Source organism: Ostrea edulis, chromosome 1 (genome assembly GCF_947568905.1).
Source record: "Ostrea edulis chromosome 1, xbOstEdul1.1, whole genome shotgun sequence".
NCBI classification, from domain to species: domain Eukaryota; kingdom Metazoa; phylum Mollusca; class Bivalvia; order Ostreida; family Ostreidae; genus Ostrea; species Ostrea edulis.
In genome coordinates, this window is record NC_079164.1 from 84,808,783 (window position 1) to 84,834,890 (window position 26,108).

General features: G+C 35.9%; 1 protein-coding gene across 1 annotated transcript; it reads right to left on the minus strand.

The window, feature by feature from the left end:
* Positions 1-13,637: 13,637 nt before the first annotated feature.
* Positions 13,638-24,563, minus strand: LOC125677613 (protein Wnt-4-like). Its single transcript, XM_048915746.2, has 4 exons — positions 22,697-24,563; positions 20,287-20,525; positions 19,476-19,759; positions 13,638-15,056 (listed from the first exon to the last, which is right to left on the minus strand). Exons 1-4 carry the CDS (start codon positions 22,780-22,782, stop codon positions 14,589-14,591), a joined length of 1,077 nt encoding a protein of 358 aa, XP_048771703.1. The 5' UTR covers positions 22,783-24,563; the 3' UTR covers positions 13,638-14,588.
* Positions 24,564-26,108: the final 1,545 nt, after the last annotated feature.

Consider the following 26,108-nt stretch of genomic DNA (forward strand, 5'->3'; position numbering starts at 1 on the left):
CGAATATTATCATATTTTTCTGCTTTCGAATTTCAAAATTTCATGCCTAATTTAACGAGGGAAAGTGGTTCTATCATGTCTGCCAGCACTGTTTGCCTCTAACTGCATGATGTCATCATATGTGCCGACTTCTAATGTATTTTGCACTTTTTTCAATGTGCAATACATAATGATTTCTAAATTGTTCCTTGGTTGCCGTTCAAGATGCATTGTATTATACTGGTTTTAATTATGATTTTGTATTCTAAAATCTCAGTTTGGTTTGATATCTGTAACAGATTTAAGTGTGCGCTAGAAATTGCTTTCGTTCGATATTCTCTGGGAGAAGTTTTCACTCGTGAGTATTTTGAGACGTTGAACCCTAAATAGATTTGATTACGTTAACAAAATAAATATATTCTGTTTCAAAATCAATTTAAAATCTTGAATCTGAAAATTGTTCAAGCCGTCTGCGTCTCTTCAAAAAGAGCTGCCAGTTTTGCAATGCAGACATCACGAACGTGAGTATGTATTTTGTCACTCAAATTCCGTACGTCTGACGAGAAAAATCCAAATATTGAATATGTTTAGAGGGAAAAAATGAGCACATTTCTATTAAAGACATGGAATCAGGATCAACTCGCAACAGTTGCATCGAGAAAATTGTACATTTTTTGTTATCCTTGTTGGAAAGTTGCAAATGCATCTTAAATGTACTCAAAAAAAATTACTTGAGAATCGAAAACCTCGTTTGGACAGGAAGGTCAGACTACTTCATTGTCTACGTCATCGGTGAACAAGAAAGGGGTGCTGAAACTTGCGGACGATACATGTACATGTATTTGTTTTCATTGGATGTTATTTTTTAAAGAGTTTTATGTCAAAAATGTCAACATCGATATTAGAGACCCTCCCGAAAGATTCACTTAATTAAGTTTGTTTATTCTGTGTGGTCATGTATATTTATCGTTCAATTATTAGTTAATGGGTTTGTGGGGATGAAATTGGGCGATGTAGTTGATTTTCACGACGTACAATAAAGATGCGGTTTTTGCTAACATGTATACGACTTTTAAAAATATCGTATCACTATTAAAAATACCACAGTGGATGACTAACTGCTTTATTACGACCATCCCCTTACTGTAATGAATTTATTGCATTTTGTCGGTTACAATTTTTTTTAAAGAGATCATATATGATTGGAATTTATTCTCTATTTTGGGATTGAAGTTTTGCGTATACATGTACATCTTACACTGTTAAACAGTTTACAATAGAAAGGGGAAATAAGTTCGTCACCATTTTAAATGCAACTTTATATAATATACAATGTACATATAATCACTCCTATTTGATATTCTGGCTTGGATTTGTCGAAAAATTCTCAAACTTAAGTTTGAGGGTTTGTTTTATTTGAACAGCCAAAATTGGACTAAAATCTCAGACCTAATTCCAAGTTTCGACTTCCGTTTATTTCGAGAAATCCAAATCTGGTTTTAAAAAGAGAGCATACAATTGTCTTTCATCAAGATCAAACGTGTCATGCAGGAAACAAGTGTCCTTGACATTATGAAGGTAATATTAATCTTATCAAGGTTGCATTTTGTGTATTCCGTCATCTTGAAAAACTTTACTTGAGTCATATCCAGAAAATATTAAGAAAGCACTTTGTGGTGCAGAACTCGAGACAACCATTGCTTATCATGTCAATTCCTACGTAAATTTTTATGTAATGAATTCCTATCAAGTGCTACAAGATTCTTCATGCAACATTGTATATTTTCCATTCTGTTGGTTTGTTTAAAGAAATTTTGATTGAACTGCCGAGTTGCTTTGCTCGCGAGCCTGTTGTTAACTTTTCGTCTGCTCTGGGGAGAACCGAGGCTTGTTTCCCGCCTCTAATTGAGTAACAAGACTTCTTGTAAATCCACTTCACCTGCATTGAGTGGTTTGACATGTAAGAAGATTATTTTTGGTTGGGTAACATAAAGCAGAATTAAAGCACACTTTGCGACTATTAAGACCTGCTTTGTAAAACCAATCAGTGATCCTGGTGGTGCATTTCCCCTTTTGTTGCAAAATTACTAAGTTTATTTTACAGCGCGCGCGCGCGCGCGCGCACACACACACACACACACACACACACACACACACACACACACACACACACACACCAATGATTGTATCAAAAAAGGACAAATCTGTTGATGATCAAAAACCTTATTTAACCCAGTGTGAAAAAAAATGGAAGTAAATGATAATTTCAATGTCGGAAAGCAATTCTCAATATCAAAGAATGCAAAACATTTTGTCTCCAGTGCAATCTTTGACTTAAAAATTTAGTTTCCTGGACTCGACCAAAGCAAGAGGCCATATAACAATCAAACAAGGCACGAGGCCAACGTCATATAGCGACCAAACGAAGCACGAGACCAACATCACATATCGACCAAACAAGGCACGAGACCAACGTTATATAACGACCAAACGAAGCACGAGACCAACGTCATATAACGACCAAACAAGGCACGAGACCAACGTTATATAGCGACAAGACGAAGCACGAGGCCAATGTAATATATCGACCAAACAAGGCACGAGGCCAATATCACATAACGACCAAACAAAGCACGAGACTAACGTGACATAACGACCAAACAAGGCACGAGACTAACATGACATAACGACCAAACAAGGCACGAGGCCAACGTTATATAACGACCAAATGAAGCACGAGGCCAACGTTATATAACGACCAAACAAGGCACGAGACCAACGTTATATAACGACCAAACGAAGCACGAGGCCAACGTTATATAACGACCAAACAAGGCACGAGACTAACGTTATATAACGACCAATGAAGCACGAGGCCAACGTTATATAACGACCAAACAAGGCACGAGACCAACGTTATATAACGACCAATGAAGCACGAGGCCAACGTTATATAACGACCAAACAAGGCACGAGACCAATGTTATATAACGACCAAACAAGGCACGAGACTAACATGACATAACGACCAAACAAGGCACGAGACTAACGTTATATAACGACCAAACGAAGCACGAGGCCAACGTTATATAACGACCAAACAAGGCACGAGACTAACGTTATATAACGACCAAACAAGGCACGAGACTAATGTTATATAACGACCAAACAAGGCACGAGACTAACATGACTTAACGACCAAACAAGGCACGAGACTAACGTTATATAACGACCAAACGAAGCACGAGGCCAACGTTATATAACGACCAAACAAGGCACGAGACTAACGTTATATAACGACCAAACGAAGCACGAGGCCAACGTTATATAACGACCAAACAAGGCACGAGACTAACGTTATATAACGACCAAACAAGGCACGAGACTAATGTTATATAACGACCAAACAAGGCACGAGACTAACATGACTTAACGACCAAACAAGGCACGAGACTAACGTTATATAACGACCAAACGAAGCACGAGGCCAACGTTATATAACGACCAAACAAGGCACGAGACTAACGTTATATAACGACCAAACAAGGCACGGAGCTAATGTTATATAACGATCAAACAAGGCACGGAGCCAATGTTATATAATGATCAAGCAAGGCACGGAGCCAATGTTATATAACGAACAAGCAAGGCACGAGGCTAACGTTATATAACGACCAAACAAGGCACGAGACTAACGTTATATAACGACCAAACAAGGCACGAGGCCAACATCACATAACGACCACGACGCACCGATTTTCCTGAGGTGAATGCAAGATTTCCTAAAACCAAACATTTACACCTTGTAATTTATCTTTTATGTATCATTTTGTGTTAATTTGGCAAGACTAACAGCGTGTAACGGCCTGTGTACATCACTACTTTTTGTGTTGTTGCGATTAGAAAATTCTTCCTTCACGTGCAAAATTAACAAAGATAAACAACACCTAAATACTGTAATTTTGAATTAGACATTTTTCAACATTGCCAACCTAATTAGAGGTGAACGTTTTAATTTTGATTTCTTGCATTTTTGTGGATCGATACATTAAGGAAGTTATCTCATTCTTTGGATTTTTATCTTATGCAGCGCTTTCAAAAAGGTGTTTTACAATCTGTCGTAAGGAGTAAAGCAAGTCCTCCCACGAGAGAATTCAAGTGCCTATACCACAAACATGATATTGAAGATTCAAGATCTCCATTAACTGGTCGCATTTTCCTAGGAAAGTAGATTCTTATTTTCTCAGAATGTAAATCAGATTGATAGATTAGAGAATGTTACAATAATAAAAAGGTGTTGATTTATAAGGCATTATTTCCCCGCTTATTTTCTTGGAAAGATATATAGTACATGTTCATACCCTAAGTTGTGTGGGTTTTTTGGTGTTTTTTTTTACCCCAAATGCTACATGATAAACACACTTCATTATAATTATAATACTTATAATCAACCTCTCTATGATTTATAATGAGAAAATATCGCAACCCAAACGACGATGATGGTTTATTTTCACTGAAGTTTTATTTGATCATTTTTGCTGAAGGATGAAAATACCCACAGTATAAAAATTTGAAGGAAAACAATATTGCGTGCGTGAAACATGAAAAGAAAAACTAGGAGATGTAAACATTATTTCGGTACAAAGTATGAATTTTTCAAAAAAAAATTTTTTTTGTGTGTGTGTGGAAAACTTGAATAGACTATACTGACACGCAAAAGAAGCATATCCTCAATTAGTCTGGATCATCCCGACGTTTGTGGGGAGTTGGCGTATACACAAACGTCGGGATGATTCAGACTAATCCTTTGGGTTGCCATTGAAATTGTCCTACTCCAATAAGTATGACCCTTCCTCCACTGTTAGCATTTGTTGGTAATTCTACGATGCAAAGACTTTGTTCTGTCACTCTTACAGAAGTGACTGACGCAAAATTGGGTCGAGTGCATGAAATGACATCGCGTGTATCCGTGCACGTGCGAATAGGGGGAATGTATTGATGTATCGGTGTCTCGTGGACAGGAGAGTTGTTCACGTGTAATTTGACCGAATTCATTAATCCAGGAATTGTTTGGGAATGTGTATGATACCGTGCGATTAAAACTCTCTAACAATAAAGTATTAAAGTTAAAAATCAAGGATGTTTAATTGGGGTTGTGTTTCCTTAGTGTATCAATATACTGTAAAAACAACAAACAAAACTGAAAAGACCCCCGCAGTCCACGAGAAACAGGGGACACAGATTAGCTGATGCTCCTCACGTATGTTTTATGACTAGAAATGAAATTGAAAAAAAATATCTATAGAATGCAATTTCGACAAAGCATACAAAATTGTCATTGCGATTTGATCAACTGCAAACTACATAGAACGTAAATTTTACAGAAAGCTTTGCAACTGTTAATTATAACAATGTAATATGATAACCAAACCTTTCCAGTCCTGATAATAGTGAGTTAGAAAGTGTATTCTAGATCTATGTGCACCCCCCCCCTTGACTTTCCTTTGGTTGTTAATTCGTAGCAACAATTTTCGTACTCTTTAACCATGCTCCCTGTCTCGTCTGTCTGTCTGTCTGTCTGTCTCTCTCTCTCTGTCTCTCTCTCTCTCTCTCTCTCTCTCTCTCTCAACCTTGTCTTTTTTCTTAGTAGGTAGTGTAATACACGCCTCCCAAATTCTGCGAATTTAGAGGATTCACGCAAAGACGGTTTATCTACTTTAAATTTTTAACTTTTAAGGGTGATGCTACTAAAGATACATGTATAAGCGCTGGTGAACGTTCTTAAACATGGGTCTTTTTACACAGAATATTGAAATCATGTGTTCAGCGCATAGTTTTGCTATTTGTGTATACAAATGAAGGTGCGATTTTATTACTGCGTTTAAACTACGCCAGGTGTACGCGGAGCGATCAGTTTAATTAATGGGGTGCTCCATCAGTGACAACTTTCACAGTTCCTGACATGACACAAGGAAATCAATCTGTAATCTTCGAGATTCCTCTGGTGTTACATGTAACACGCAGATCATAGGATGTACAACGTATATGTTTTCTTACGGAAATCTTTCAATGGAATTGTACAGACCATGAATTCGTTACTTCTAAATAATTAAATAAGGTGTCCCGTGGTGATACATAAATACTCAGAGGCGGATCTACCTCACCGCCTCCTTTGGCAGGACATTTTTAACAGAAAAGTCATTTTTGTCATATTAGGGTCTCTAACACGCACCCCCCCCCCCCTTGGGGCGGAAAAGGTTCTCTCTTTGAAATTTTTTTGGATCCGCCTCTGATAGGATAAGTATCTCTTTTGTCACATGTAGAGAATGTTGCTATGATTTTATGCAGGTTAGATTTTGTAAAATAAGTTATCTCCCCAGCACAATTTTTGGAGGGATGAGGGGTGGAATGGGCGTTTGTTGGTAGATTTTAACAAATTTTACATGGCGACCTGTGTTTTTCAGTGAAATGTTGAATATTTGTATATGCGATAAACATACCTGATACTTTCCATTGGGTTCAATTATTGAATCATTGTATCAATCGTGCAACACATTTAACTCAACTGTGGATCATCTTCCTAATACATGTATTAATGGTGCCTGAAGATACGTCAGTCTCTCAAAATCTCATTTTGTATGATGATGCCCTTCAGAATCTATCATCTAATACAATTTTATGAACTTTTGGGGTAATTTTAAGATAGATTTAACCCCCTCCTCCTCCTCGTCATCATCATCAGCTTCATCATTACCATCATAATTAACATCATGATCATAAACTAATTATGATGAGATTCATTATAGTATAAAATATACGATACTTGTTATTTTTCTTTCTTTTTTGGAAACGTACATATTTCTTAGCGAAATTAATTTCTATTTGGAAAAAGATTAAGCGACATATATTCCTTCAACCGATGACAGTTTTACTTCGGTCCATCTATCATAATCAATTTGTCTGACGAAAATTTTCATCCCATAAGTCTTGGAGTTTAACGTATTTCAGCTTTGATGGACGCGTGTCACATATCTAACATACTCTTTCAAAATATAAGGAAGTTCTAAATTCAAGGAAAATAAATATTTATAGTGTGCATGTATCTAGATTTTGTTGACGAAACAAATCACGAAAAGTACACAGATGTAAAGTGAATACGTCACGAGGCATGTGCAGATCGGGATAAACAATTCCAGAATTATAGATATCTATTCAGTTTGTGATTTTTATTACTCAGTTTGTTTATTTTTCAAATAAAATATTTGGGAATGTGTTCTGTTAAAATGCTACGACGTGCAATTTCCCGCCAACTCTCTCTCTCTCTCTCTCTCTCTCTCTCTCTCTCTCTCTCTCTCTGAGATTTTGTCAAGACACAAACAGACGATACGATTCTGCAATCTTAGACACACAGTCTTCGTTTTAGAAGCATTTAATTCCATATAGTTTTAAGAATATGAATTTGTATATCATTCTGCGGTTTAATTTAGTATATACGTTTGATACAACAACTGTCCTTCATTTAACTAAAGCAATATTCTTGGAACTCCAAAAGGCTAAGAAACTTATGTAGTGACTGCATTAAATATCAGTACATAGCAATGATACATCGACCAAATATTGTTTTTAACCCATTTAAACGAATCGTAGAGAAAATTTATTTAGGTAGTCTGTGAGATATTCTACAGATGGACACTGTTTTTATTTATAGGAATTTTCTAGTCTGCAGTAAATCGATTGACGTCATCGCTATATTCAGAGTTCTGATGATTTACTGTCATCGTGTAGCAAAGATCGTGCATAAAAGTAATTGTCCTAAGCAGGGCCTCCGTGATTCTAAATACCAAGAGAGTTTGGTTTGCAGGGGCGGATCAAGAAAAAATCAAGGGTTGCGTGACCCAAGTTTGTACGTTTTTCGCCCTATACAGGCGGGGAGCAGTGTGAAAGTTCTAAACGCATTTTAACCCTTTATAAGATGTCATTAGTTCACAAAATTTGTTAACATTTAGTCGTTGACAACATCTTTCTAATAATTAAGTACTTTTTTCTTATTTGTAACAGTCCATTACATTCTAAAGTAAAATGAAATTCATCAGCTATTTGAGAAGTGTACAAAATCTCGTACAAATGCAATTTTTTACGACCGTCTTCCGGCACAATCAGCCAATTTGCAGCTGATTATTACATCTTCAACAAGTTAAAGCAATGCAAGCGTAAATCACGGTAAATGAATTGAAAATAAATAGAATAACATATTTGTGATTGAATATATACAGATGTATGTATATTCAATATATTATCATTGAATCAGAGTGGATCTAAAGCAACTGACCCATCAAATCAGCAGAAAATGTCAATTTATGAATTATTGTTCTCCTGACAGTATTAATTCCTGTTTGTAATCTCCGATATCCATTGACCTCGGATGTCACCAGTTCGGAAAAATGCGGAAGAGAGGCACTGCGCAAGTGTAAGATTTATAAACAATTTATCCTGCATGCCAGTTTTATATCTTAAAAAAATATTTGAGTGGCACATTTGCGAAATTATTACTTGCCGGGCCATCCGCAGATTGGACTAACTCAGCTCCGTCTGTCCGGCTTAAACGTTTCACACCCCTGGGTCAATTTCAACCAAACTGAATACAAAGCGGTGTTAAATTCTCATAATTCAAATAAAGAATTCAAAATTAACAGTAAGCAAACACGGACCCCTGGACACAGCAGAGGTGGGATTAGGTGTCTAGGAGGAGTAAGTATCCCCTGTTGACCGGTCACATCCGCCGCGAGCCCTATATCTTGATCAGATAAAAGGAGTAATCCGTTGTCAAAGAACGGCCTCATGATATTTGTTATGAAACACGACAGACAGCATTCGACCTATTACCGTAAATGACAGGTTGTATTTGTAAATTAGATCGTTATAACGACCATAGAATTGTGAAACGCTGACTCTAAAGGAGATCGTTGAAACCCTTTAACATCAACCTATTTGTAAGCAGTCTACTTCGATTTAAAACTGATCATATGTAGAACATGCTCGTGTGTATCAAATCGGTTGAGAAACATAAACACCATATGCAGGTAATAAAGGAACATTGCTACAAAAATATGGGAATTTGAGAGAAGCTGAAGTCATCCCGTTTTGTCATTAAGTTGAGTTGTTAGTTTGCCGTTAATATCTATGTTCAATAAAATATTCAGGTATAAAGCAGATGTGGTAGACTCTGTGATGTCTTTTATTTCGAGTTCACTGGGATATAGCGAATCGACATTTGAGTGAAAGTGAGAATTGCTAACAGATAAAACGTCGTCGATATATATCTAAGTATCGAGTAGAAGGCCACAACAAGAGATTTTTTCTTCTCATGTAGAAGTTTTTGAATAAATTCTATCTCATAGGAATATAATAACAGGTCATCAAATAAAGAAGCATAATTCGTGTTCATGGGAATTCCAACAAACTATTGGAAGACCTAATCATCAAAGGCTATCTAGATATTGTCAATGTGGAAATCCATCATCTTTTTAACATCAACTTCATTGTTTTATTTCATCAAGCTGCCATTGATACACCCATAACATTCATATTCCTAATAGCATTCTCACGGTGAATTGTCACTATTAGTGACATCAAGGTTTGTACTGTAGAAAAGGGTGGTGATTTTGGTTTGAATATGCTATTGCAAGATTTTACAATTTTAGAATGAAATTTCCATAAAATAATTCAGGACAATGAAGCTGTACCCAGATTTAACAGAAATTTGATTCCTAAATCTAGTTATGATAAACATGTTCTTTCAACAGTTTTTGATCTGTATGTATTGGAAAATGTGAATTGTCATGAAATGTCTCTTGTCAATTTAAAAGTTTTGTTTATTTGTTTCCATGGAAATATTCTCAAATAAGATGGTTATCACACCCACCAAGGTTAAATAATACTAACGTATAGTCATTCGTACTAAATTTAGATTCAATTCTGCAGAAAAAGTTACCTATGTGAGATTTAAAAAGGTCCGCTAGAATTGAACACATACACTGCTTAGCAAACATTGTCTAAAATATGTAATAGTGTGACGTAGTTCCCAAGTTCTAATAAGCACTTATTCTGAAATATTGTGACGTAGTTCTTAAGTTCTAATAAGTACTTATTCTGAAATATTGTGACGTAGTTCCTAAGTTCTAATAATTACTTATTATGTAATATTGTGACGTAGTTCCTAAGTTCTAATAAGTACTTATTCTTAAGCACAAATGGATCGGCTGCATACCCAGAGTTTTTGACTTACGTGGAATGATCAGTTTTTGTGTAATGACACAATCAAAAATGGATTACTGTTGCTGTTAAACAAAGACTACTGGACCCATTTACACAAAAGTGACATTTTAAGCATACTGCCACCTTTGAATAAAAACACAAGAAAATATTTGTACCATTCCGTACTTCGAATCACGATCTACCAGTCGAGCTGGGCAGATGGGCAGGTATACCACTAAATGAAAGATTATGTACACACATTGTAACACGGAATTAACATACGAAAGAACTATCTCAACAAACGCTATTTTGTAAGACAAAATGTATTTATATTTTCAGATCAGATCTTTTAAAAGTCTCTGGAAAAAACCCCTGTATATATGTTTATTATAAAGCTACATGTATATGATTTAGCCTATTCCCCATGATTTTTATGCTTAAGTTCTTTTTCTCCTCTTATTTTCACACTTTGAACTTGTACATATTTTACTATGACCAGAAATGTATGTTTGTATGTTATTTATTGCCCTCACGTACCGTATGCTATACCAGTAAATGGTTTCAAGAGAATAAATGAACATGGTTTTCATGATCTTTAAAAATTCTAACTACAAGTAGCCATTGTGGACTGGTCTCTGCAATTATTATTATACCTGCACTGTCTAAAGAAAGTTCGCTTATATTGTTGTTACCCTGGTCCGTCTGTCCGTCCGTCTGTCACAGTTTCTTCTTTCCCAAACTCTTTTATTTTAAGCGGTAGCCAAATCATCTCTTGGAAGATGATTGGTCGTGTCCTGTAGATGTGCAATAAGATTTTGGAATTTTCAATTTTACTCTGGAGGCCAAACGGGGGTTAAAAATTATGGGGTTTTAAAAATAAAAAATACACCCCCCCCAAAAAAAAACCCCCAACCCCTGGTTCCCAGAACTCCTCATACTTTTTAAGCATTAGTCAAATCTTTTGGAAGATGATCTGTCGTGTCCTGAAGATGTGCAATAAGGTTTTGGAATGTTCATTACTCTGGAGGTCAAACGGGGGTTAAAAACGTTTTCCTACAAAAAGACCTTGTTCCCTGAACTTTTATTTTACGCAGTAGCCACATCACTTTTTGGAAGGTGATTGGTGTTGTCTTGTAGATGTACAATAAGGTTTTGGAATTTTCATTTTTACCATGAAGTCGGAAAACTTTTCTTTAAAAAAAAAACAACCCTGATTCCAGAACTCCTCATACATTTTACGCAATAGCCAAACCATCTTTTGACAGATGATTGGTGGTGTCCTATAGATGTGTAATTGGTGGTGTCCGATATATTTGCAATCGGGTTTCGAAATTTTCATTTTCACCCTGGGGGTTGAAAAACGATATTTTTCTGTAGAAAAAACTTGTTCCCAAAACTCCTCTCACATTTTATGCATTAGCCAAATCTTTTGGGAGATGATCGATGGTGTCCTTTAGATGTGCAATAAGTTTTCGGAATTTTCTTTTTCACCTTGCGGGGCAAATGGGGTGGGAAAATGACGGGAAAAACCTGGTGCTTAGTGCAATGTATCATGTGCGACAAGAAAATATTTACTTTAAGGGTGGGAATCTCAACCATTTTAAAAATATTTGAACAATCACAAAATGATGAGGGTTGGGATGAGCCAGGGGCATTTGTCCACCACAATATTTCAATGCATCTTGATATGTGCAGCTGGAATATATGTTTTAGGGGTCAGGGCCCTAAATCATTTTCTCTCTGTTCTATTTGATAAAGAATAAAGGTGTACTTTCATTGTATAGTTGTGTTCGATTGTTTCAAAGAAACACTGTGCAGTTAGTCAGTTTTACCATATCTTTTGATAAATTTTCATGCGACATTATCTCCACGGTTAGATAGTCGGAATTATGCATACGGAATCGCTAAAATATGGTTGCAAATCAAGTGATTAAAAATGCCGTTTTATATGGAACCACGTGACTTGTGAGTCAATGTCACGATGACGCAACGGTGCGATGATGACGACGTCGCATTGGTGTGAAGATAATCCGATGACGATGAAGTTGTCATTAATTAAGATTTCGATGGGGAATTTTGATGAGTCGTAAGGGATTTTTTTTTCTTTCGATGACGAGGTACAACATGGCGTAGTCATGATTCTGAAATCGAATGTAAATGGGGAATCTCTCTGGATTCTACATTAAGCGGTTATAAATACTATACAGCTTACAGTTTATGAAATTACTTTGCAAAGTGAGCGTAACTGCCTCGAAAATCAGAGCAATTTTTCAGTCGATAGGGAATAACACTTTTTCCTCCGGCAAACAACAGATATAGAGTTGGGTAAACAGGCTTGCAAATTAAAGAAAACTCATTACTGCTTCCCCAAACACAGACGGTGCTTCTGTAAATTTGATGGACTCGCCATTGACAGGGCTGAGGACAGATTTGCAGGCGTCTGGTGCCAAAATGTAATACGTTGGAACAAAAGGGTTGGTTCCTCTGCACTGTGTTTAACAATACACAAGTCTAACCCAAACATTAATAACAATGAACTCGGCATTTTACGGCTATTTCCCCCCAAGTCGTTTAGAGCCAGATGGTAACTTTTCTTTGGGTATCCAATGAATAGGTTTAAAGTAATGCCAAAAAATAATGTAGCTGTATCTTCGAATTGAATAGACTTCACGTGGAAAAAAATTACCTGAAGAAAGCATAATCTTGATATTCTCTAATGTTAATTAAAATGTATTTATACCGTTTCTGCTTCTTAAATACCATCACGTCAACATTCACTTGTCGTAAAATAGCAAAGCAAAAGAATTTTATCTTCTGTGATCATGGTAATTGCAGGTTTAAATAAATATATTCAAGTGGAATCAAAAATAGTATGAAGAATAAAAAATCACAAGGTATTTAGCAGATTTCTGCTAGAGGTGGAAACCCTTGCACCGAGATGCATCAGTGCGCCGGGGTAGCTTGGCTTCCTGTCACTACCGTCACAGATAGACACCTCTGATACAGATCACAATCACCCCATCTCTAACGGTGGAATGTATTACACGGAGTCTGCACGTTCCTGGGATGTCAGTAAGGGTTGTATTAGTACTGTCTACACACACGTATATCATAACACTACTATATAGTAGTATAAAACACGTTAAAGAATTGCTCTTCCAACGGTAATTTTGAATATTGTAAAATTTCCTTTTAACGTCTTTTTAAAATCATATGAAACTTGTATTTTGCTGAGTACCATGATTGTATAACTCTTAAACCGTTGCTTACGTGATTCTGACATTGTATATCAAAAGAAATAACAATTGAGTTCCTCCAATTTTTACCGGTTGAATAATTTCGACAGAAAAGTGTTTCCGGTTTATAAGATGTTGGCGATAACAATAATCATAGCACAGCAGTAGTAGTGTTTTCTTTGTTTATTTTTTTGTTCAGTCACTCGTGAGACATGTACACTAATATCACAATTGGTTTGTATTGCATTTTACATATTTACAATATCAACAAAAACATAGTTTTGATTCTTATAAATAAATAATGTATGTGAATAAAGCCTAAATCTTTATAAAGGAAAAATTATAGTCACATTGTGAAATAATTATATTAACCAAAACTGAAGAGTATTCAGGGGATTTATAAACTTTTCTTCTGGAAAATTAAAAGAAGGCAAGAGAGAGGCAAAATTAAATGCCGGTGGGTAGCACTTTCGCAAATATAGGGCGTTGGGGGATATATTCTGGAATTGTTTTCATAAATAATATATTACATAATAATAGATGGGTATATGAGTAGATATGAACAATAAGGAGTAATAAAATATCTACTGAATGAAAATGACATGAGGTATCGAAAAGGCATATGTCAAATACAGGATCCCTATATCACACCATCACACTATCGTTCTGTCCCCATGACGTCGTGATGAGTATTAGTACCCCCTGAACCCATGCAGCACTGAATTGTGGCGACGTCCGCCATCTTGGTCTGTAGTATGCACTATGCACAGTTCCGTATTTGGACATTACACTGTTTTTGGATTTGGATAATGAACCATCTCCGTCGAGTTCATTACAACAGTTGTCACGTTTCTCATTTGGGATGGCAATGTCCAATGAATTATTTCTTGGCTCTTCTGCTTTTCTCTTGCATAGAAAATTTTGTCACAACAGCGAACAGTTTTTGTGCTTTCTCTTGCATAGAGAACATTGTTATCTTGGCGACAACAATTCAACTTAGTTTGCCATTCCTATCTCTTGATTAAAAGAGTTTTTGGCGGGATTTCAGTAAAAGGCATTAAATTTAATGTCTAGAAAGGATTTCACATTAGTCTTGAGATGAGTATAGTTTTCTTGCGCTCATTTACAAGTATGCTCTTCAATTTCTCTTTCACATTCTTGACACGTGACGAAGCAACACCAATGGAATTTACAGAAGCACCTGTCCACTACTTTGCGCCTTCGCGTTTCATACCCTCTTCCACAACACATTAGTTCACAGCCGTCGATGGCTTTCGATGTCTTATTGCACACGCGACCTTTGGTTCCAATCGAACCTGTTTTTGGATCGGGTTCGCAAAAGTCTGGAGACGCCACCAGATAAACTAAATCGTATTTTGTATGCGGCTTAAACTGTGGATTTGTAGGCATGAGTCTTGGATGATTTTTTGTCATGACAGACTTCACTTCCGTTGCTCCATCAAACTTCTCTTTAATTAGTCCCCCTATTTTCCTGAAGGGTGCCATTGCTCTCCAACACGTCCGCAGCTCACATGACCCCGAGACACCGTGACACTTGCAGTCTACTTTCATATTTTGTTCAATTGCCTGAAAAAATAATTACGATAAAACTTTATATATATTGTACATCATAACAACGAAAAATCATAAAAGAAAATGATAATGCTATTTAATGAATTCAAGACAAAGAATATATTTTTTTAAAATCTTGTGAATAATGAATTTCGTTCAGGTGTGTGCTTCTATAAAGTGATTGGTCTCTCTCTCTTAAAAAGTTTTTTTTTCTCTGTAAACATGACCTCAGTTCGCTGAGCTGTATCAATTCGTTTAAAATATATGATATCAGTTCCATCTCTTATGTTTTAGGACCACCTGTGTAATAGACAAGTATTTATATCTGAACATCCATCATGAACAGCATATCCATGGTATGCATATGTTTACGCTCCTAGTTTTCAGGGGATAAAATAGTTTTCATTCTATTAGACTGCATATATATATATATATATATATATATATATATATATATATATATATATATATATATTTCTATTTGCAAAACCTGACCACATGTTTATTTCCTCAATGTTAAGAAGAAATTAAATTCAAACTTTAGCACTTGTAATGTCTGAGGAATTATTTTATCTCTGTAAAATCTTTCCATTTCGACAGTTGTTCAAAAAATACGCCTTTTTACACAAGTCATGGACCAAAGATTTTCCAATGAATTTAAATTATGTGTAATATGTTTGAAATGAAATTATTTTCTTGCATCATTAAATAAAGTAAAAGTGAATGAGATCCATAAAAATATTTCTGTTTGTTAATGGTGCTGCTCTCTTTTGACAGACTGAAGAATATTGGCATGCAATTTAACCGTTTTTATAGTACTTTTCATCCAGATCTTGGTGATAAAAGTGCGATTAATCATAATAATTTGCAGTCGAAAAAGTTCAGGGACCTTTTTTTGCCGAGGTGAAATGATCGAAGCACTTCAGGTGTTTAGTGCTGATGGTCAAATGTCAATTTGTTCACAATTCATATTTCCCTCAAGGCCGGAGGTCCGAAGCTGTGATATTAATAACATTTAAGGGTGTTCCGCAGATGACCAGCTATTCGTCATGTGGGTTGTTAGCTACAGAATGCACCTGGAGACGATTTCTTTACAAGAAACATATATCTCTTGTGCAAACTAATTACAAGCAAACTTGTTGTAGCATTTGTCAAATTAATTTTTACATGTAGTCTTGGGACTTGACACAAATGTCCGAACTAGCCGCCGATGTTTACGGGTTATGGACAAATTGGACACATTAGTTGGGCCATTACGCCACATCATAGATTTACGATGCTACGTCGTCTTGTCATATTTTGTCTGAACCATGATTTATACGCGAAATCCTTTTATCAAAAATTCTCGATATCACTAACAATCAGAAAAAGATATCCAGCTCTAAGATTAATGATAATGTCATTTTCACATAAATCAATCAGAAGCTTTTATTTATTATAAAAGGCAAACATTTGATCATGATGGATTTAATGTTTACCGAAAAATTTGTTCCAAGTCATCATTCTTACATCTTAGTAAACATAGCAATATCGCCGTCACTAATCTAACACCACTGACCTTAGCCTTAAAATGCTACAAAGCAATGTATACCGGAACAAAATATTTCTATTAAAAATTTTGAATGAATTGAGGAATAAAGAAGAGTGGATGCAAGGTGTGCTATCATCTCGTCGTGACAATTTCTCTTGATAAAAGGAAGCTACCCGCACTACTGACATCTTAAGACGTTCAACAAGCAGCGAGTCCTAGACTGCTAGGTATTTAGTAAATACAAGTCATAAGATTAATATCCCAAAACGAATGATAAACATAGTGCTATTTACCAAGGAATAATACGCTCGGAGCTCCCGCACTTTGAAGCTCGAGAGCGCCAAGAGGCCGGACGAGCAGACCATTACTGCTACGTCACGACCAAGCATTGTTAATAGACTTAAATCTGTTTAATTTGTATTGAAATTAACAAAGCCTATTAATCTCATCTGAGAGAGAGAGAGAGAGAGAGAGAGAGAGAGAGAGAGAGAGAGAGAGAGAGTATATCATCTCTTGAACTGTCAGTTTACAAGATCTTACAATGACACGGTCAGTATATCAAAATCTGGCCTTGATGGTTTTGTTAGGCTTATTCTTTGTTTCCCCTGTCGCGAACCCTAGCTTCCTTCTACAATTTACTTGTTATTACGCGCCCTTTTACTGAAAACGTCTCTTCAATTTTGCTCAAGACCTTCTATCAAGGGGTCTTGAATATGGGGAAAACTAAAATAAAAGTAGCTTGTTTGGCGTAATCTGTCTTATATAAATTTTGACTTCTCGATATAGCGATTTTGTGATAACATCTTGTATGTTTGTTAAAATAGTTTGAAAAGTTTGTTCCAACTTATGCATGACCGTATGTTTGGGCAACACGTTTAATTCAAGTCACACATACAAAAACTGCCAAACAAAACCTTAACAAAATATTAACGATCTGGGTGTCTTTCTCTGTTCGGGGGTAACCTATGTTTTGACCTGTGCACTGTGACACTTTTCCTCATTTGTCATACCTCTAACGATGTCGCACCGACTTTTGCAGTTTGTCATATCGTAGCAATGGAGAGCGCCGATAGTATTTCGTGCTGAGGGTGCAATTCGTCTTATGAAACACACACTTCGATCGCAGGTAACAAGGAGGTGTTGTATTTTCTTAATAAAAAGTGTCACCCAAACACCATGATATGGAAAATGTACTAAATTACCATAGATTAATTTCCGCGGTTACTTATGATATATTGGTATGGAATACCTCTTACAGAATTCACTTCATTTTTACCTCCTTTTGAAAAAGTAAAATTCTGTCCCTTCTATTTCTATCATTTTATTTTTAGAATTTGACAATGTATTTTCCTCTGCCTGTTTGAATGAAACAAAGGTTTAATGAATGTCCATGGCAAATGACCTAAAAGTAAGTGATAGGACAAATCGTGTAAACTTCCGGCACAAGACCACGAATTTACTATTACAAATAGCACGCAGACATAGAAACCTAGAGAAAAAAGGGGGAAAATACACCGCCACCATATGACATATATAAATCGCGAGATGTGTGTTTAGATATGGTTATAAATATTTATCAAAAATGATATTTTGTTATATTTATATCAGAATATTGATGCATTAATAAAATGTGTGTTTTTAAGCTTTTTATGACTTTACGACACTTGTCATTCAGGGTTCAAGGTTCAAACGTAAACTAAACTATAGATGCCAACATGCTAACTGCAAAAATGTCATACTGAGACATTTCTTTGTGTTTGGTTTATATTCACCCATACAACTCTCTTTTTTATATTACATGGCCCACGTGACTGATTTTCCGGTTTCTAGCAAGAATTGAACTTCAAAAAAGCTAAGCTATTAATATGTGTATATGAAGACTGCCAGTTAAATGAGGCATGCTTTAGCTGTCTGAATGGCGAAAGCAGGAGATTGAATCACGGAATGTACATCCCGCTAACATTAGATCCCAACTTGAAAAAGAATGTTAAATAAGCGATTTGAAATGCCCAGTGATGACAATTTCAATTTTAAAAGATTTTACCCCAAAAAATGGAATTAAAAATATCAGATTTTCAAGACCTCATATTCAATGTGTATAGACAAAAGATATAAAACTACGGTGCAGGGTGTATCGAAATTCCACATTTGTCACAAAATAAAGAAAATGTTTCAATAAACGTCCATTTATTTGTTCCATTGTTTAATTGTCATTTCCCCGAGAAAAATAGCAACAAAGACGGGGACAGTTAAACCATACCCCTCACCGTTTTATGGTGCAGACATAAAATTGAAAAGATACATTTAATTATTAGGATAGCTTTCGTGACAAAAGAGACGGGTCATAAATATACCGCCCCCCATGTGGTCCGCCGTAGTACCCTGGTCCCGCTTCAACAGCATTAAATTTATTTTATTCTTGGGCTTTGGCATATTTTCTTTTATGGAACCCCACATTTTGACGATTCTAATTTGAAAGCGAGAGAGAAATCTTATAGTGAGTTTTATGCCGATCGAGTTTTATGATTTTGTGACATCTCTTTCTACGTCCGGTCGCTAAATAGTCTTGCCTTTGCACTGAAAATGTTGGTTTCTTTTGTTAAGGAACAAACATACAATTCAAAAGCGGAACATTCCTTCGTTTTATTAGACCTAACGCCGTGTATATCACTGTTATTAGCATTTCATTATCATTCAAAGGGGGTTTTCAGATTCAATTTATCCTATATCTACATATCACCACTGTGAATTCAAAGTGCTTAGATCAATGCAAAAATCAACGTTAAAATCAATAACAAGTTCATGACAATGTTCTTTCTCAAACAATTTCTTCATGTTTTATCGACAACAGCGGATTAAAGAAAATTCACAAAAGATTGAAAACCTTATAATAAATAACTTACCAAGCGACCTGCTTCATTGTTGTGCAAATTCATTAATCTTCTTCCTGCATTTTTTCCACTTTTCTTTGACTTTTTCTCTCTAGCGTCGACAAATGTTTTGGAAAAAGCAATCCCATACGCAATATTGTCTGAGCAACCAGACCATTCGAACCCGTCCTTGCTGGGTCCTCTCACAGTTCGGTCACAGCCACATTTTGTAAGTTTCCCACTGGAACACGCCCGGGTCACGGCGTGAGCGACACCCGCTGCTGATATCGCATGCACAAAAGATGTTTCTCTTGTTCCTACAACAAAAATATCTATAGTTGGGCTGGGAAAGTTGTGCCGTTTGTGTATTTATAAATGGTGAAAAATAGTCCTCTCCCTAAAATAGCAACAGAAGCGTTTAGTCCTTATTTGAACAATATCAATGTTCTGTGTGAATAATTGTTTCAAAGCGGGTGGATATTATGTAATTAGTTCTTTTTGTTTAAGTTTCATGATATCATTACAAGGGTAAAGTTGGTAATGCAAGGTGGAAATACTTGATGCCAATAATCTATTTACATGACACTTTGATAGTGTACCTAGATCAAAGCAAGAGAAAGCAAATAAAATGTTCCCAATGTAAAATGACGGTGTGGGAAGCGTTCACGACAACTGCCTAAGTGATGCTTAAATAAAACTCTGTTTGTCTAAGTAAGAGTCTGATTATGTTAAAATACATGACAATCAAAAACAAATAGTTACCATTGATGATTTTCTAATGTAATAGCCTTTCGCAGACACCATTAATTTCAGAATACTTTGAAAAGGAATGTTTTCGACTAACCTAATTTTAACACATTCCCAAAGAGTGATTTCGGATCCACCATGCTGCAATTCCAGCGTCTATTCTTAAACTGGTATTGGCATTCCTGTATGGCTTCATGAGCACCTAGCTTCACGCTCTCCATCACTTCTAAATTCTTCTTGCAGATCCTTCTCTGTCGCTTCACCAACCCAACCAAAGAGTCACAGTAGTTCTCAGCCCCAACCGAGGCTACAGCACCTGAAGACATCGCTAACGAGCTGAAAAATTCATAACACTTCGATATCAGGACAACATCTAAATAGTATTTCTTATTAATCATCAAATGGAGTGATAAATCATTACATACTACCTACATGTATAGCACTGGTATACCATATATGATTGTTTTCCATACTGCTATTGCCATGTTTGAGATAACACCATTTACATCTTTGCGGTGAATCTTTAAAAATTCATTGCTACCATGCCCCCCAGTGAAAGTAACCTACATTTTTCAAGCCTGTCCGAGTATATTAATAACAATAGAAAAACAGTGGCTTGTCTAGACTAAACTAATATTGATCAAGTTAGTGCCTTCAATTTTCAGGTAAATAAAAATGCGCTCTGTGACAAATACGTCTTCTGAATGTAAACAAACCCCAAATCAGCAAGCAACTTAAAGCGGATGCGCTTTTAATTTTCCATAAGCTGTTATATTTTCTACACTTTATAATTGACCAATCACTACAAGTATCTCTATTTAGCCCAGAGAATAATTTTCGACATGCCGATTATAGCTTCTCATATCTGTCTCATCTTCGTGTTTCAGTTAGTTCTGATTCAGAAGTATAGCTCAATACAAAAGGCGTTAATGCCAAAGATGAAGGAAATTGTTAAAATTGAAAGAAGCGTGCAATTTTCCTTATCGCTCAAAATTGTCGAACAAAGTCAGGGTAAGGATAATTTTAGCCCTTGAAGCCTGCAACTATTGTTCTTTTTCCTGTGAATTTTTGAAACAACTAAATGATGAAGTATAAGTAGGGACTTGCAAACCATTCCAAAATTATTCACAGAAGTTTGTATTTGAATGACATACCTTTGGGCAATAAAAACCGTTTTACCAAATTTGAATATCACACCGAGATGGTGTTAAAATTAACTAAATTTTTCAGGGGGGGGGGGGGGGGCAAAGGAGCATCAACGATATGTGATCCGAGTACACTACCGCTGGCCCCGGAGAACCAGTTTGTCTTTTTTTTTTGTCGATTACTATGTGGTACACAAATTTTCACTAGTTTTGATTTCTATCGCGCTAAATGCTGCATGCATCATGATACATGTTTCATTTTTGAGGTCTGGAAAAAGTTGTATTTATTCAGAAAACCGATCTGTCAGTAGCACCGGTAATTGATAAGCTATTCAACAACCAGTAAAATATGAATTAATCAGGCAAATGCTTGTTAGATTGTATACGTTTTATGTATTTTGTTGCAAGATAATCTGGATCTGTTTTACGTTTGATTTTTTGTTTTTACTTCCGAGTAAAAATTACTAATGCATTTGCTAGTGGTTTTCTTCGAACACTATTGCAAATATTGTTCTGTTTCTCAAATCAATCTCTTTCTCTGGTCTTATTGTAAACATCCCTCAGAATTCTACACAAATGGATCATAATACCTGAACTGCAATGTATGGGACCTATTTGAAATAATTAAATAGAAACTTTCTCCGTTACAAGTTTTGTTTACAACTTATCTAGTGATACTTGACAATTTCAGTAACAACGATCTGCGAACGGCCTCTGCGACAAATAAATGAACAAAACCATATCTTGGCCCATTCTGCACAACAAGATACGCTTTGTTGACTAAGGTCTTGAACACGACATTTTAGATTTCATTTCCCTCTGTCTCTAGGTACTATTGATATTTAGTGAGTTGCAAATTCATTTCTATCGTACATGTGGTAAAGAGTTCAATGTAAAATTGTTTCCATTTACTTGGATCTATTGCGGGAATCGAACAGACGAGAGGCAGAACAACGTTTTGACGGGAAAACTAAGTGCCTTCTTATCCCCCAAATTTCATTTCATTTCTTTTTTTTTTAAGAAACAGTAATAAAACACTGGCTTCTATGAAACAATCCAGTGGCGTGCTTGCTGTTTATCGAATATGTGTGATTTATGAGCGTAATCTTACAATATGATGTTGGTGATGCGCCCGCGTACTGATACAGCTGTCAAATCACGTGTGATAACGCAGCTTCTGTACCGCTAACTAGACAGGGCACGAGTTCCTCAGCTTGACTTACATAATTGCCTGTGACAACTTCCCTAGAAACTTTTTGGCATTATTTGCTATCGAACAATGTACATACGAAATATTTTTCGGATTAACAAGCGTTGACTAGCAAACATATATGCATTTGAAGAATTATAAAGAATACTTACAGCCATCTGATACTATCGGCAACTGATGTGAGGTGTAATAGTACATAAACTCCCAATACAAGCGACAGCACGTCCAGTCGAGTCATTCTTCAAACTCGGACACCAATGTCACTTTTATATTGTGAAGTGCCTTGTCCGATAAAGTCTTCGCAGAGAAAATAATATATCCTCTAGAAGAAATGAAGATTATCAGCCATGAAATAATTGTTCTTTAACTTGGTCCACTCTTCATTGTGTATTCACCCTCTCACCAAGTTGTGAAGTCCTTACTTCTAGTTCCCATCAGTCATCAATGAAATAGTAGTATGCCTTGTTCTTTTCGAAGTGTGAAGTATTTTAGAAAACTTCCCGGTATTTATAAATCCTTCACTATTGTCAATAACTTATGATAATTCAAAGTGACAATTATCTTAGTTGTAGCCAGTCGAATTGATATCATATGAATGAACCTATCGGCGACATGCAAGAGAAACCATTTGTCTCCTATTAACCCCTAAGCCTCAATGAGTAAGCTCCGCCCACGGAGTCGCGCAACGAATTTCGATTGGCTTCAGTGAAGCGGCGCACGCCTTAAATTGTTGCAATTGCTTGTTTGTTGGTAAATTGGAGTGATTTAGGTTAGGTGTTTTTCTTTTTGAGTTATTAGATTGCCTCACTTAACTTATCGCAACGTTAAAGATTCTTATATTGTCCGTACTCTTCATTCATACATCTGACTTGTGTACATATTTCTATCTTTAAATCCTGCGTCATAGGTTAAAATATGTTTAAATAAAAGAATCGTTCATGATACAAAAGGTGAATTTCTTTCTCACCTTAATTTATTTAGTGACGATTTGATAAGGGTACATACGTGAATGTGTAACTTTTCCATATAAATCTAGCGAACAAAGCAAAAACATCAAAAGATATACAAAAATTTTAATAAGTGGGAGAAATCTAAATATTGTCTTTGAACACGTTATATGAATAATCAATTATTTTCTATGAAGAATCTAGTATCAGACAAATGCGGGTATTTTATGACTTTTGTTTGCGACGGAATTGCTGATTTCATTCATGAATCGAAACTAGTTTGTACATAGCAAAGTGTTTAACAATTGTAAATGAGATATTTCCGACGGCTATGTCTCTTTTCAAACATTCGGAATCGATTCCGTATTTTAACATCACCCACGAGTGGGAGGAAAATTTTGGATCAATTGCTTATTTTTCTCTTCTACACTTCTTGATTTACGCAAACCGTTTCCTTTGTAATTCTATGATATTCCCATAAACTTTGAAAACAACTACTTTGTTCACCCAACAATATAGATTAAATGGTTTCCACAAGTTTTGAGCAATCGCCTGTTGAAAACGATACTACATAAATCTTCTTATATGTCTCGTTATTTTATAACCAAGACGTCACTACTTTCAAAGCAATTACGCAATGATGAAAGTGAAAGTAACGCGCACTTGTTACGTGGTTTCCTTCCACATATAAAAACTGTTTCCGGAATATTCACAATATGCGTATGTCCGTTCTCATTAATCTCACTATTGCTTCCATAACGAGAAACACATTTATAACCAAATAATGGGAAAATATTCCTCTTTCGTTAGATTGTGAATCTTGTATACTGCAGAACTATTCATTTCTACGGTCAACTCCAAAAACACTACATCTTTTAAAAACAAAAAATGGCACAATGTTTTCGTATCATCAAAATTTCATAAACTACTCTGATGAACTGCACAGACAGATGGAAGAAGAGGGCTTCCTTCGAGCTTACAAAGTTAAGATTTTAATCCCTGCAAATTTCGTGAATATTAAAGAACGGCAGAACGGGTCTTCCTCGTGGAATTGGTAAGATTTCTCGCCGTCAGAGAGCTGCTTGTTAGTTGATGCCTCTGTTTCTTTTTAGCGCCTCGATACTCTGTTTATATTTGCTTGTGCTCGTCTCATCTTGTTTTGATGTAACTTGGTTCCCACATCTCTCAACGTTTACATTCAATATACAATTGCAACAAATCTTGAAATTGCTTTAATCAGATCAGGTGCTGTTGTCTTTGATCGTTACATTCCAGCCGCATAAAGAACACAAATGTCAATCATTCTACACTTAAACCAAAGAGACCCAAAACGCTTATGTGGTATTAATCGCCTTCTGTAAATGAACGGGATAGCGTTCACCGGCTCCCAGTTCTAGTTTGATCTAGCTGTGTTAAACTGAAGTATTCGTCTTTATTTAGCTGTTTTGTTGTCAGATCGGATGAATTTTTTTAATCAAACCTGTGGCTTATCTCAAAGAAATTTCAATTATATTCGTATTTGTCACATTACCACCATTAATAATCGCCCAGTTGTTGAAATCTCGTGAGACATCTCAAGAGGTCGAACCATAAGAGCCCCTAAATCACGATCCTACCAAATCCCGTTTTGGCATATCAGTTCTACTTCTTAGTTTGCTAACATTTTTTGAAACACAGAAGTTTACCTCATTTCATGGACGTGTATTTCAAACAATTCCAAATCATGCTGACATTCTGCATAAACAACTCATCAAGGATAAAATGTCGCTTAAATTGGATACTGAAGTAGTATATGTGGAACGTCTATAGCATATGCACGATTTTCTCTGATTCGTTTCAGTCGCGGCTTTTAAAATGTTACATGTGGACATAAAATTTTAACTTTAAAATTAAAACTTTACCAGTCCTTGTTTAAATTAAATTAATTTTTTAAAAAATCTTTACAATAGAGTAGGTCATGTAATGTATTCGTTCAAGAATTCAAATTCTCCAACAATATAGCACAGTATTTGACAAGTGTGATCGATGACCACAAATGACCCATGCTACTCTTCTCTTTTCCGAATATGTTTTCTTGATGGATGGAAATTTAAACACGTTAATCGCTAAGCAGTGACAAAGGTGGGGAATGGGGAATATTCCAGTAAACAGTCGGCTTATATGCATACGCCATTGGCAGAACTGATAACTGAGGAATACGGAGGGCTTTCGGGCAGATTTATGTAAATTTCTTTAAAAGAATTCAAAACAGATTCCTTTTTTTATCATTTAAAAAACTTTATTTAACAACTTCTTCTCCTTAGTATCTCACGATTAAATGATTTCATTCAGACCCATTTAATACAAATGATATTACTACAAAGTGACGTAGTTTGCATTGCTGAAAAGGTAAGGTTATGATGATAAAAGACAGCCGTGGATAATAATTATTACTCACTAAGTCGGCGGTGTTTTGTACCCTGGTGAATCGCAGACAGGCTAATTAAAATTGAACTCGTGGCTACTATACCGGTAGCGATTAATTCTATAATTACTACTATATCATTACTTTCGCGGCACGCGTTTCTAAAACACCTGTTTGTGTGTAGGACACAAAGCGTGTCCGTGTTAATTAACA